Source organism: Larus michahellis, chromosome 3 (assembly GCF_964199755.1).
Source record: "Larus michahellis chromosome 3, bLarMic1.1, whole genome shotgun sequence".
In the NCBI taxonomy this organism is placed as follows: domain Eukaryota; kingdom Metazoa; phylum Chordata; class Aves; order Charadriiformes; family Laridae; genus Larus; species Larus michahellis.
Genome location: NC_133898.1, coordinates 50,326,065 through 50,340,663, shown reverse-complemented (window position 1 = coordinate 50,340,663; position 14,599 = coordinate 50,326,065). Strand labels below are relative to the sequence as shown.

General features: G+C 41.3%; 2 protein-coding genes across 4 annotated transcripts in view; one reads left to right on the top strand and one right to left on the bottom strand.

Moving 5' to 3' along the window:
* The window catches only part of NTPCR (nucleoside-triphosphatase, cancer-related), a 30,816-nt gene extending 29,173 nt beyond the window's left edge, over positions 1 to 1,643 (top strand). Inside the window, exon 11 of the transcript XR_012586148.1 lies at positions 164 to 1,643. The gene's annotated coding sequence lies outside the window, so the exon portion shown is untranslated. The remainder of the gene's footprint in view (positions 1 to 163) is intronic.
* PCNX2 (pecanex 2) overlaps positions 1 to 14,599 on the bottom strand; it is a 161,879-nt gene that overhangs the window by 12,199 nt on the left and 135,081 nt on the right. For 2 of the 3 annotated variants that reach the window (XM_074580109.1, XM_074580111.1), the window contains 3 exons: positions 10,620 to 10,853; positions 8,362 to 8,465; positions 244 to 388 (listed from right to left, as the gene is read on the bottom strand). In XM_074580109.1, coding sequence (XP_074436210.1) covers positions 244 to 388; positions 8,362 to 8,465; positions 10,620 to 10,853 — 483 coding nt within the window. The remainder of the gene's footprint in view (positions 1 to 243; positions 389 to 8,361; positions 8,466 to 10,619; positions 10,854 to 14,599) is intronic. The other variant, XM_074580110.1, reaches the window with a different exon arrangement.

Below are 14,599 nucleotides of genomic sequence, written 5' to 3'. Positions count from 1 at the left end.
TAGGCAGTACAGAAAAGATCAAGTGAATGCAAAATAAATGCCAAGCTTTTCCATTCTGCTTAAGGAAGTTTCTCAGAATAAGGCAACAAGTCCTTCATTTCCCCTCTCTTTTTTTTCTTTTTTTTTTCTTTTTTTTTTTTTTTGTTTTCCTCCTTTTGGACAGTTTCTAAGGTTTCCTATGTTTCCCTAAGAAAACAGATGCAGCAGTAAAAGATAAAAATAAAAATTAAAAAAAGACCCTACCTGGTGTAGCTTCAGAGACATTCGAATTGCCGGGGCAACAACCTTATGCAAGAGATCCATGTCTGCAAAGACCCACTCATCTTTCGATGCTATCCGAAAGTCTCCTTTGAACAGTGCGTGCAGCCCATAAAGAAAAGAGTCCAAGCTGTAAGAGAAAGGCAGCAGTCACTCCTAGAAGTCACTCCCGTCTCACCGGCCCTGCCAGCCGCCGGCCACGTGCCGAGCTGCGCAGTGACCCCCGGGTGCCGGGTGAGCTCCTGCAGTGGGCATAAAGCAAGGCTCGCATTGCGTATTTCTGATGAGAAACCATGCTTTGGGGTAGGTGGTTTTCCTTCTGCTTGCGCCGTAAACAACTGGCCATGAAAGGAGTGTGGCGCCCAGAGCAGAGGATGTCCTAAGGATGGGCGGATGGGTCATGGGGTGCCTCAGGGCGCCGCTTCTCTGTGGCCGTACCAAAGAGACCAGGCCAGAGGGTGGCAGCTGCTCTGCAACCCCTGTGCGGGTGGCAGAACCTGCTGGAAAGTTAATTGATCGGCCCTGTTATTCATAGCAGTTCTCTTTGCAAGGTAAAAATTTAAAAAAAAAAAAAAAAAAAAGCTGTAAAAATATTTTCAGCAAATCTGAGACTTTTGTCGTGAAACTCAAACCCAGACATGAACATTAAACCAGATGCACTAAGAAGAATACCGAGTTTCGAGAACTGTTCAGCAAAGCGGGTGAGAGCATGAATCAACCGGCAGGCATTTCGGATTGAGACAATGAGCCCTACAGCAAATACACACCAGGTTTCTTTTTTCTAACATAAGAAACTAGATGTAACCAGTTCTGCCTGACCTCGGACGACGATTCGCCTGGACCTGAGATTTAAGCAAGAGGTCAAAGGTACAAAATCGAGTAGTTGTTAGAAATCAGTTGCACGAGGGCTTTGCGAAGGGAAACGACCAGCCTTCAGCTCCAGTCCGCACCCTGAATCACCGGCTTCCCACAACGACACCACAGCCACTTGTATAACGCTGATGCAGCAGGAGTGCCGTCCTGACGCTGCTCTGAAGAAGTGAGTGCGAAATTGAGGAAAATGGAACCATCTGTTAAAAACCAGCATCTCTTGCAAACCCACAGGACATGGTTTCATCTACCTGCCAAGATTTTGCTCGCTCTTACAACAGTTGATTTTTTTCAGATCGTAAAGGCTCTGAGGAGAAGCTGCATTAAGACGTTAGCAGTTTTCATTACCGCCCAGGCTTTCTCCAGGGAACGCATAATCTTTCCACATAATCGAGCTTTCTTAATTATTTTAGGAAAAGAAAAAAAATATCTTTTAAATTTTTCTCGTCTCTGAGAGAGGGAGAAGAGAGACTGGGAGACTGCTTGACCTGTCTTCAGCTCAGACACATTCTAATTTTGCCCCTGGTGGGTAGCATCTTTTAGAAATTAAAATGGAAAGTTATATATGTTACCAGCAGAACAGCTGGATACCGATTTTCTCCGCGAAAGCACCGTGTAATACAAATCAACTAATCAGTGGGACGACCAAGGCCAGTCAGGGAGGCAGGGCTGCTGTCACTGCCAGGAACATGAAGAGTACAGGGAAGCTCTTGTGAATTCTTAACTGGTTTGCATTTATCAGTACTAAGTTATGTATTAAAACACGCCTGTGTGAGACGGGCACTTACACTCAGATCTTTGAAACATTTACGAACTGATTTCAGTGGGAGTTCTGTGTCTTCAGGGAGCGGGTCCTGATCCCCACTGACTTTCAATCAATCATCTCCACAGTTTAGAAAATGATAATATACTCAAATCCTGCTAAATAGCTAGGAAAGCCCTAGAATAAACCAGTTGGGGGGTGGGGAATGGTGGGCGCAGCCAGTGTGGTGAAATATGTGACTGTCGTCTCCTTTGAAAAGGCTAGAAAAGAAGGGTCTTTTCACTCGCCCACCCACTAGACAACATCCAGCATTCACAGCTGAATCCTTGCCTGGAAAAAACACTTCTGTATCTAAATATTCTTCCCAGGATGAAACTGAAAAATCCACCCTGAACTCCGCACCTAATGATGATCTGTAGTATAGTTTTTCCCCACGTAGCACCCCCTGTATTTGCTCTGAAAAGCTGGCTGGGACGAAGGGAGGAGTAGGCAGGAGAGAGAACCGGTTTTTACATCATTAGAGGCTCTCGGAGCCAAATCCAAACGCCAGAGCAGACAAAGAGTTTGCATTCACATCCAAGTGTCGTACAGGCATCAGCACAGGCTAAGCAGGCTGCTGCGAACAGCAGTATCTGCTGAGAGCAAGGCCAGGGCTAGGCCAGCTGTGCAAACCGCAGCTGAGCATCAGCAGAGGGAAGCACGTACAGCTCTCACTGCGCTTAGTGAGGGAAGGCTCCTCCATTTCTCATCCCTCGGCATAATAAGTTCTCTAACCAGCATTTTTAAGAACAAATACAACTGCCACAAGGAGCGAAGCAGGGGTGGCAGTAGTTGTGAGAGGCTGAGAGTCAATTATTTTATACAACGCATTTTCCACCGGAGAGGCGTGGAGGAGATTGCTGTATTCACAAAACCAGGGACCCCTTTTATTCTCCTGCCAATCGTAATGAGGCTTTGGGGTACATTCTGCCTGTAACGTGACACTATCTCAAGCCATTACTTCTGTAACACGCAGCCCTTAATCCGCATAAGATACAGCTGATGTTATTCTTCCCGTTGTTATGCTCTCTCCTGACGACTCTAATGAGATTATAAGGAAGCTGTAAAGCCAACAGCTTTGATCTCGGGCCTGACTCAAGGTTGTTGCTGCTTTCTTGGCCCAGTTTTAACCTACTTCAATTAGTAATCTGCTGTAGTTACAGGCTCATTCAAAATATTTTAAAAACTAGCGAAGGTAAATTCACATGCCGAAGAAGTGGCATTAATAGGGAAGAGGCATAACTACTATTTCTGGCAACATTTCTAACCCTCTGAGCTAAGAACCCGAAAAGCTGCTGTCACAACTGCGAGCTATTTTAGAACAAGACTAGGAGGTGTGTGGGAACTGTCGGCCCCTCGAACGTGCAGAAAGGAGAGGATTAAGTCGCACCACAAATGCCAGAGGGAGGGCAACACAGCCAAAGCAAATACGCCCTCCTGCTGCACTCCTTACGGCGCTCCAACAGCTGAAACTAAAAGCACTTGATGCAAGCCTGAAAACAGTAGGGATGAAGACTAATGAGCTGGTGACTATATCTGTGGGTATTCTGCATGCCAAAACCCATCTTCTGTCTGCAGTTTATAGACCTTTCCCAATGTTAACAGTAGATTTATTTAAGGAATAAAGAAACATGCCTGCCTGTGAGCTGGTAATGACCTGAATGTCACAGCTCACCTGAATGAAATATTTCCAGTGGTAGCCCTCTTGAATTTTATATGTTAGACCGTAGTGGTTGTGAGCTAAGAGTCAAACTTTTCTCCCCTGCTTCTGCTCTGCTCAGCTCTGGCACAGGTAACGCTGCACTGTCTGCTTGAACTCCCACTACCAAGGCAGCATCACTGTCAGCATTGCGGCGCCGTGTCCTGCGCCCTCCACCTCTGTCCCCTCAGATGCTGGGCAGGGCAATGCGGTGCCCAGGAGGGAAGGGGCGAGTGGGGCCAGCTCTTCCCTGGGCCTCAGCGTGAGCAGCGGTTCCTCCAGGCAGAGCCATTCCTTGGAGCGACCCTCTGTCCGCGCTGAGTGATGACGCCCGGGGGGAGCTGAGGGGACATGTGAGCATCCAGGCTTGGTAGTGTTGGAAGTATCTGTTGAGAGATGCTTCATTAAGAGATTTTTATATTTTTCCAAATTTGAAATGTATATTAAACGTTTATTTATTAGTAGGTCTAGTGGATGAATAGGATTATTCAGTAATTTTTTACAAATGCACACCTAAACATATCACTCATATTTGAATAAATGAATGGTAATGTCATGTCATTCTTCAAATTGCATTTTGTGCAGCATGCCTCCTAATGACAGTTTAAAAGAGCAAGTGATTTGCATAGCAATGTTCTGCCTTCTTAATGAATGCATTTATTGTGTAATCTAGTGTTAATGTTGGGTTGCTACTGACATTTACATGAACAGGTACACTGAATAATTATTTACATACATTATATAAGAGCATTTAAAATCTTGGTGACATTTACTGATTAATAGATTAGACAAAATCATGTGTAAATGACTGCAAATTGATAGTTTACATACACAATGTAAACTCGAATCTCAATTCTGTAGTGCACAGCTCAGTGTAGCATTACCTGTGCATTACTGTTCCTGCGCGGCAGTTGGATGACTGTCACTCCTCAAGACACAGCAAGGGCTACACTTAGTCCAGAGAAAGCTTCCTTCTACCTGCATAGTTACCCCCGAGACCAAACCATGGACCAATGAGCACAGATTCTTGGCTAGTTTGCTCATGTTGGACATACCTGAAACACTTCATAGAAATAAGCGTGAGGAGGAGAAGACTACAATGCCTATCTGGCCATTACAGCCCAAACTCATCACGAAGCCTCTAGCAATATTGTACACAAGACGCTTCGCAGCCAGAATTAATAGAAGGTCCTGAGATGAAGTTCAAGGTCATTTCTCAGTGCCTACCAGAGTAATCTAATCTAAGTTTTTGTAGTCCAGTACTTGAGTGTGACAGAGCGTGTATTAGGAGCCCTGATCTCTTACAAAGTGAGCCGGCTCCCAACAACTGTACATGCAGTACCTCCCCCTCATGCACACAGCTGGCTGTGGAATCACCTGTTCTGACACCATCTCTGCCAAAAACTAAAACCCTCTTTAGCACCAGTAGGCCCCAAAAGGTCCCCAAAATATCATGACAGCTTTTCAAGGAAATGGACTGTGAAGCATCACCTACGGAACAATTCCTGCAGCTTCTGAGGACCTTCAGTACTTCTTCCCCATCTGACTGATTGCAGACCTACAACAGCCTGAAAGCTGGGGGTGAGGACCATCAGTAATGCTCTATATCACCTTCTGTAAGAGCTGCTGTACCTCCATCAAACACAGAGAGAGGGGAGGGAGACCCGCCTTCAGCACCTAAAGTTGCTTGGGAACATCTCCTGGCCTCAGGAGCACAGTCCACGTGTTGGGCACATTCTTCCCCTGGCATGCCATATAATCGTATTGCTATCAAAGTCTTGCTGACTTACTGCTTCTTTGTGTTTAAATAAGTTGTGAAGATTTGCGCAAAGCAGTAAACACAGCTGAATCATCGAATTGCCTAGGCTGGAAGGGATCTTTCAGATCATCGAGTCCAACCATCAACTTAACTCTGACAAAAACGACCACTAAACCATATCTCTAAGCACCATGTCTACCCGTCTTTTAAATACCTCCAGGGACGGTGATTCCACCACTTCCCTGGGCAGCCTGTTCCAATGCTTAATAACCCTTTCAGTGTAAAAATTTTTCCTAATATCCAATCTAAACCTCCCCTGGCACGACTTGAGGCCATTTCCTCTTGTCCTATCGCTTGTTACCTGGGAGAAGAGACCAACCCCCACCTCGCTACAACCTCCTTTCAGGTAGCTGTAGAGAGCGAGAAGGTCTCCCCTCAGCCTCCTTCTCTCCAGGCTGAACAACCCCAGTTCCCTCAGCTGCTCCTCATAAGACTTGTGCTCCAGACACCTCACCAGCTTCGTTGCCCTTCTCTGGACTCACTCCAGCACCTCAGTGTCTGTCTTGTGGTGAGGGGCCCAAAACCGGACACAGCACGGGAGGTGGGGCCTCAGTAAGTACAGTAAGATCTGCCCTCTGTGCTGAAGTGAATGTATTTGGGAGAGTTTTGCTGAGAAAGGTCTTGATGTCAGGCGGTAGCGTACCCACCTTGCTCCTCAGTTAATAATGTCTACTAAATTGTTTTTGTCAATTAAAATAAATATATAAATTCTTTAAGACAGGAATAAACGTTTTTCACCAAGCTAAAGTCATTTTTTGTAGCTGTAGCAATTTATAACTTGGATTGTGCTACTCAGATTCTTCTTTTTTTCCCCAAAAATCTTTCTGACAGTTGAAATATATTAAAGGTATTTACCCAGGTGCGCAAGTGACACAGTTTTTCACAGTGAAACTTTTCACAGGGAAAGCTTTTGTGAAGTAGCACTGAAAAAGATACTGTCAGAAGCTTCCACTTAATCCCTCTTATGTCACAAAATAAATTTAAAAAATACAATGATTCAATACTGCCTTAGAGCACTTTCTTAATAAAAAGAAAATCAGGAGTTAAAGATACAGGATTTTACAGAAAGGATTCAGAAAACCAGGGATAGAGACGTGCAGTGCACATGACTACTGCATTTTTTCCCCATCTACAGACTTTTTCTCCCCAAGAAAAGTATTTTTGAGTACGGAGCATCCACTCACAAGAAGAGAGAAACTAATCTGGTTCATTGGCAATTTTCCAGATTTTAAAATTACACGGTATAGCTGACTCCTGCAATTAGTATTAAAATCTTTACAGAAGACTTTGCAAATAATTATTCTCAACATTCATACTTTCCATGTTAAGCTTTGTAAAGCTCTCTGATAATATTATCTCTTTCCATTAGCTACTCATCATGTAAGCCAATAAAAATAGGTGACATTGTTATTCTATCTGTACTAGTGCCAAAACATTTTAATGAAGATTTTAAGATCCTAAGGAAAGTACATGCAATGCAATGACATTTTTAGGAAGCTTTTGTGATATTTTTAGATGCATTTCTAATATCGCTGTGACATACCTATCAAATTCACTTTAATCTTTTCTCAAAAAAAAAAAAAAATCACAAACGCACATCACCTTTTCTACTATCATGTCGCCAAACTAAATTTGGATCATAAAAAAATAGGGCAATTTTAGAAATATCTATGACTTACTAAACATCACACTAATTGTGGAGTGCATAGAAATGAAGGGAGAGGAAACTCAACCCAGAAGAAAACTACTCCAGGAAGGGAATGTGCAAAGACCAGTAGAAAAGAAATGACAAAAGCCACTTTAGAGAGCAGGAAGATGCAGCACACCAAGAAGCAAGGTGCATGCGCCATGAACATTTTGTGTGACTGACTGAAAGCGGAAGACACAAAAGCAGATTTTACAAACGACTCAACAGATAACAAAGCTAGAATGAATATTTAAAGGACTGTTTTATCTTATAACAGACAATACATTCAAAATTGCACGTGCTGTCTTTGTTTGCTTGTTAGTAAGACAAATCCTCTCTAAGGCCCGTGTTGAGAGAGGGCTTCATTCACAGTTTCGTGCCAAGGCAGCAAGGTCACTTAGAGACTGTGTATTTACTTATCTTCTCCACTGTTACTAAACTCTTGTGAGCGCAGGGAGTTCAAGTACACCTAATAAAAATCTAAAGTTAGGAGAAAAGTTAGTCTTTAATAAAGTAAAGATTATTTCACTAATAAAATGCCTTATCTATAAAATTAATTACTCGGGCTGAACACTTAGCATAAATGGTACTTTATAAAACCCAAACAAGTCAGAACTCCCAGTGAAAATGGAAGAATCCCTAAGGAAAACGTGAGGTGAAGAGCACACACAGAAATAGATCTAAACCAAGCATATTTTAATTGACGAGACTTTCTAGGAAGAAGTGGTTAGAATGAATAAATGAACAAGTAAGGCTGACTGAGAACAGACACAGCTGCAGTCTCAAGAGACGCGAGGTTCTCCCTTCCTTGGTCACCAGAATGAAATGGCACGAGGAACACACAATACAGCCCTGAGGAATAGAGGACCCTTATGGATTTATTATTATTTAGTTAACTAGATGTCAGAGTACTTAGCAGTTTCTTCCCCTTCTGGAGGAAGCCAGCACTACAGTAGCCAGGCCGGGCGTGAGTGAACACAAGCAATAACCATCAGTACCTATTCCTTCAATGCAAAATTCTGCTTTGCCCCATGAAATAAAGTCTGATATTAGTTATTAAGCAAGCTGCCAAAGAAAAAGATGTCCAGGAATGGCAGAAAACAAATTATTTTATGGAGGAAAGAGACTTCACCTTGATCTAATCCCACGCTGGGATTACACATTAAGTGAAAAAAGACAAACAGGTCTTTGCTTTAAAATGAGGGAAGAAGATTCCTAAAAATTACCTGATGGCCATATTGTGAGCTGCAGTTCCCAAAGCTCTTCGACCCAGTATACACAAGGCAAAGGAAAGCGTCACTAGAGGAGAATCCTCATCACTGTCCAGGTGCTGCAAGGTTTTAAGAACAGCATGTTATTCCAAGTGCAAATATCATCTTTAAAAGCACTGCAATACTATAAATAGTAACATTCATAAAATTTGCTTGTAGCTGGACCTGCACACGAAAACATTCTTTGCAATTAAACAGAACAAGAAGGAAGATCATTGCCATCAGAAACTTTCTGCAAAGTGCAAGCTTATTTTGCCCACTGGCTAGAAACACAGCATTTCAGTCTTGGGTGGTGAGATCCCAAGGGAAGGGAGCTTTGGGGGTGGCAGGGGTTTTTGTGGGGTTGTGTTTGTTTGTTTGCTTGTTTTTTCCAGATCTGACATTCTAAACCAGAGCAGATTCCTTATTGCTGAGAGAAACCGCAACTGGAGGCAGCCAAACCCCTTTTCATGGGACACAATGCATATGAAACTCCCTCGCAGATTCCAGAAGAACAATCTATTTGGAAAAATTTGGGGGAACGCATTTTTAGTGAATAACAATATATACCTAAATTGTATACCATTGATGACCCTGACCTCACATTTTAACAAGCGGTCAAGACATTTAATAGACATTTACTAGCTCAGGAGAGTTTCTTTACTAAATTTGTTAAAAGAAAACCTTGCTATCAAGCAGGAGGGAAAAATGAAACAACTCCTCATGAATGTGAATCTTTAGGAGGATCCAGACTATTATTTCTGTCCATGCAATGGGTGGTTTCTTACAGCTTTCTTTGACTCTAAAACTGAAGTCAATTATAATGGAGAATGTAGCACCTTCTATAAAATGCACTGATTTCCAGGGCTACGTGTACAGCGAAGCTTTTTTTACATCTCGTCTCCTACATGAACTTTACCTCTATATAGTTACTGAATTACAAGAACCGAAGTAAAAGACGTAAAAAATATATAAATGTGTGTGTGCGCACATTAGTGCAGGCACTCATTTGCCCTTTGAAGTCTAACTCTGATAAGCTTCAAGTGCATTGGGCATCCCTAAATCTATTGTTCTATTTGAACGTCTCAGCCACGTAACAAGGGAAAAAGCATCATTTAAGAGCGGCTCTCCCCGCACCGTGCAATTCTTCGTGTGTCAGAACTTGGGAGCTGAGACATGAAGATGGGAAAGAAAAGAGATTAAACATTCCCAGTAGGAGGAGATGGTGGGCAAGGCTCAGAGGACAATTCAATAAAAACAGTATCAATGTAATGATACGCAGAGGAACTGGTGGAATGGTGTTCAGTGTTGAAGACATGATAAGGAACCAAAGAGGAGAAGAAACGTGAAGATTCAGCGATATTACACCAGCTAAGGCCAGTGGTAGCAAATGGGATGTGCACTCAGTGATCCTGAATGAGAAACGCAGAAGTTAGAGTGCATGGTGGCCAGGAAAGATACGCTTCTCATTTTTTGCCATTATCAGCAATAATCAGAAAATTAAATCAAGGGAATATGCTTGTTCGAAACTGTATTCTCCCTCTGGGCTATTTTGAGTATTCCATGGAAATACAGTAATGCATTTCTGACAAATGATTGCTGACCATCAGTAATCTTAGTGGCTCAAAGCATGTGAACGCGCAGCTGTAAACCTGCCCTTGACCTTCAGGAGCTGTGAGGGAATTTCATGCTGTTTTGTGGCATGGTTCACATTTGAATCAGGAGCTCTCAGAAGTGACCTATACCAGCAGTGAGTTTGTTACATACTTCCCTACCATTTGAAGACTGTACCCAAACACAGGTAAATGTCTGGAAAGGGCACAAAGACATCAGCAATGTTTGGCAACCGTACCCAAACACTGGCAACACTGGAGCAATGATGACATTCCCTGAGCAAAGCCTGCTCCAGCATTACTCCAGCAAACACTTACGATATCCACACTTTTTAGAGATGATGAAATTAACGATGTTGGAAGTGTGTACAATAAGGAATTGGTTCTGTATTCGAAGACGTACCCTCCTTCAAATTCAGGTTTTGCACAAGGGTAGTCTCCAAAATACGTTTTTTCCATTCCACAAAACATATATTTTCCTTTTATGTTAAATCTGACAGCTTAAATGATATAAATTTTATTGTATTAATCCTGAGCAAGCAAAAGAGTACCCATGCCTCATTTAACTCCTACCCCAAGAATTAAAACTACTACTACTAAAAAAAATAAAAGCAAGCTTACCTCCACCCTTTTCCTAGCACAGAACTGAATCCAGTCCAGGTAAACACTACAGAAACTAGCTCTTGTTATTCCTTGGAGACATGGAACATAATCTTCGTCTATGTTAATGTTAAACATTGCAAGGTCACGTTCAATATAATGCCACTTTGCATAAGGCTGCAATATCTTTTGCATGGATTCATCTTTTATCCAGTCAAGGATTTTGGGAGAACTGGCTGTAAAGTATATTATACTCTGTTGACAAAATGTGCAAATGTTAGTCACTCTATCTCTGATTAAAGCAGATACATTTTACACAGAAGAAAATAAATCAAATAGGACCACAGTAACTACCTATAATGGTACATATTTTTTCTAATTTTTGCTGCTTGGCATCATTGCTTCACAAAACTGCTCCAGTTAATTATCGTCTTTCTAAGTAGCAGACAAAAGAAAAAGAAGTCCTATTTTTAATATCCTTCTGCTGTATAGAAAAATTAACACAAACAATAGACTATGGTAAGAATACAGAGTTCCGACATTCACACATGTTAATTACTGAATATTAGTCGGGTTCTAGAGTGTATCATCACGAAGGTGATTATCAATAAAAGTTCAGGCATATTCAGGAAAAAAATAGTAGTAGATGGTCCCATGCTCAAAATAGGACTCTCGTTCATCCGTGGATGTCCTGTTCTCCAGGGGATGAAGCTTTCATAATTCTTTAACAAACAGTTCCACCACTATTTAACCACAAAGGTGAGATTTGACAGATGTGCACAACACAAGTCTGAAAACCTCTGTTTTAACTGCCGTTTTCTGTCTGCATTTAGTGGCATCACTATTTTTGTTATTTGTCAATAAGGCCAGTAAAGAATAATGGATTATTTCTTATATGCTGGGTTAAGAAGCTGATAAGTGGTGTAACTGAGATTGCTTTTAAAGCACTGAAGGAGGAGCAGCATTCAGCAGCAGCTCTTTTGCCAAATGCAGAAATATTAGAAAGCAGCAAGACTCATAGCTCGTATCTGTGCCTGGGTTTCTACGTTTAAGTTGTTCTAACTGCTGTGTCTGGAGCCATTAAAATAATAATAAATAAAACAAAACAATCTATCCAAACCAAATTTAAAGCACATTTTCCAAAGAATATGAACCTTAAGGAGACATTCCAGTGCTGCAAAGGAAAGTGCCATCAGCTGGAAAGTCCCATTATAATGTTTTACGATTGTAATTTTTGTTTTAATAGAAGATATTAATTTAGAATTGGATTCGAAAGCAAACAAGGGGCAAGTGAACATAACTGAAGATGATGTAGTTCTATTTTATCCATGTAATGGAAATGTTATTAAGCAAATAAATGTATAAAATGAAAATATGATGGATTAAAAAGGAGAGAAGCACTACCAGCCCTTTTAAAAATCACACATGCCCTTCACAGTTTATCTTTCAAATTGTACAAAAATACACAAGCAAGAGGAAAATCAAGCTCCAGAGGAAAAAGACATGTCAGACAGATACAGACTACGGAAGGACCCTTGATTCCTTGGCATGTGGAGAACAATACTCTTTAAAAAAAGATTCATGCAGAAACAATAGAGCTGAAAACACAGCACTCAGCGAATGCAGACTTCTTGAATACTAAAAGACATTTAAATAAGAATATATTGAGAAGAGACAGAGGAGGCACAAGGGAAAAATATCACAGTAGTTGGGCAGGAAATGATTTCAAAATATATGCAAAAGGACTACAGGAGCTGACCCACTTTATTTGTGGAGAATAAAAATCCTTTTATAAAAAGAAATATGGGCCTTTCTAGACTGTCAATGAAACTGCAAATTATATAAATACATTAGGAATAAGGCACTCAGTGCAAGTCATTGTTTAAGAGACCAATATGGTAATTATTCTTGAAGGATAGGAGAACTGAAACAAAGCATACGTTTTCTCCGTTGATCTTCAAAATACAGTTTGCTTTTTTTTATTATTCTCACCTGTGTTTACAAAGAAGCAGATTCAGCTGAGGAAAAAAAAAAAACAGACTCGCAATCAGACACAGAAACAGCAAAAACTTCTGACGCCTAATTAAATTCTGCCCTTAGTATCTCCTCCTAAATACGTTTTGTGCACAAGTACATCCTCAGCTATATGGCAATTCAGAAATAACATGGTAAATATTTACAATATTGTAAACTACAAAGACTAAACTAGAAGCACTCCAAATGCTCAGTGCAATGGAAGTACCATTGCTGCCAAAAACTCCAGTATAAGTGTTTTCTGAGTTTGTGATTTATGTGACCTGAATACTGCATTAACTGGAGTTCTTCTTACAATTACTTTCCTACGCCGTTAAAAAGAAAGTGTCAGGGCTTTAAAATGTTCACAGTGAAATTGCGCAGGGTCATTACAGCTCAAGTTTCCCCAGAAGAAAGAGCTGGGAAAGGAATGAATTCTCACCTGTTTCTGATGTTGTTTATCTGGAGGCAAGTACTAAACAAACAGGATGACAGCATAATACAGTCTTCTCACCTTCCCAGCCTCCACTAAGGATTTTACCAAATCTTATCAAAGCTCCTGTTTATGGAAGAAACTAATAACTTGAAGAATAGGAGAAGAAAATCTCCATATAGCTTTCTTTTGGGAAGTGTCATTCTAGAGAAGGGATGTCCTGAGCGTGCTCTCCCTTTGCTGAAGGGAGCCCCAGCCCGGGCTAATGTCTAAGCTGCCAACAGGTTATTATCATCTTCTGTTCATCCTTCCCCAAAAAGGGAAGTAGATTAAAGGACTGACACCTTTCTAAGAATGAAGATCTGTAAATGCAGTGTTACAGTACTGGCGCAACTAAATCCAACAAAAAGAGATTTGATTTTCACACCTTCAAAGCCATAGGTGGAGGACATAACAAAATCTGCGTGCAGCGGAGATGGAGCCACAGCATTCCGCAGTAGCGTGGAGATCATTTAACCCACCTCGCTTTTACCCAGAACAGGATCAATTAACCACACCTGTATCACATGGGCCTAAGCCATCCTACCTATGTCAGCTGCTTCTCAGGTACGTCCACAACCAGAAGCCCTAAACTACCTTCCAGCTAAGTTTTACTTCCAACATGATGAACCTGATGCTTTCCACAAGTCCTCCACATATTAGTTGACTTGAAGGCACTAGAAAAGTTCCAGTTTACACTGGAGTTCTTCACTGCTTTAAACTAATAAGGTACTGATTTGATTGCAGTTTAGACTGAGATTTTTTTCAGTCTCCTTCGCCATCAAAAGCTGAGTGATATATCAGCTTGAAGCAGTTTATGTTCATGTTACTCGGGTTACCTTTTAAAGTAAAGCTAAGCAATTGTAGCAACATATTCATTTCAGTTTAAAGAAGGGTTGGGGTTCTTTTAGTTTAGATACATTGCTTTATAGCCACAAACCCCACTTCTAAAATGAAAAGATTATGCTCACATGCATTTTGTTCCTAATTAGTTAATTAAACAAAGCAGGTTGGTTACCAGGCCCTACTGCCTGTAAAATTATTTATGAAATCCCAGTTTGCATTTTATGAAGTAATCGACTGTGTGAGCAAGGCAGCTTTGTGAGGCAACAACCTCGGTTTTAGTGCCTTGGCTTACTTGCAAAAAAAGGTGATTAATTTTTTCACAACAGGTATCTCTCTCTAAGGCTGACAGGATTGTTACAATTGCAGGGATGTACGCAGGAAGGAGATGCCAGGGATTGCTGGGGGCCTTGTGGCAGTACCAATGGCACAGGAGGCAGCGTTTGGTTCTTGTTGCTTCAGTGGAAGACAATAAAGCTCAGCGGTTTCTTCATTTGCTGCACTGAAAAGGCTTTGGCAGAGGATGAAGACAGCTTGCTAGACTATAACGTTCAATTATTTTGACAAATTAATATCTGTGTGGTCATTGTGCTCTTAACAACAGTGCAAACACAGAAGTGATGTAAATGAATTGCTGCTTAATCAACGGAATAAACCAACTTCAAATGTGTTG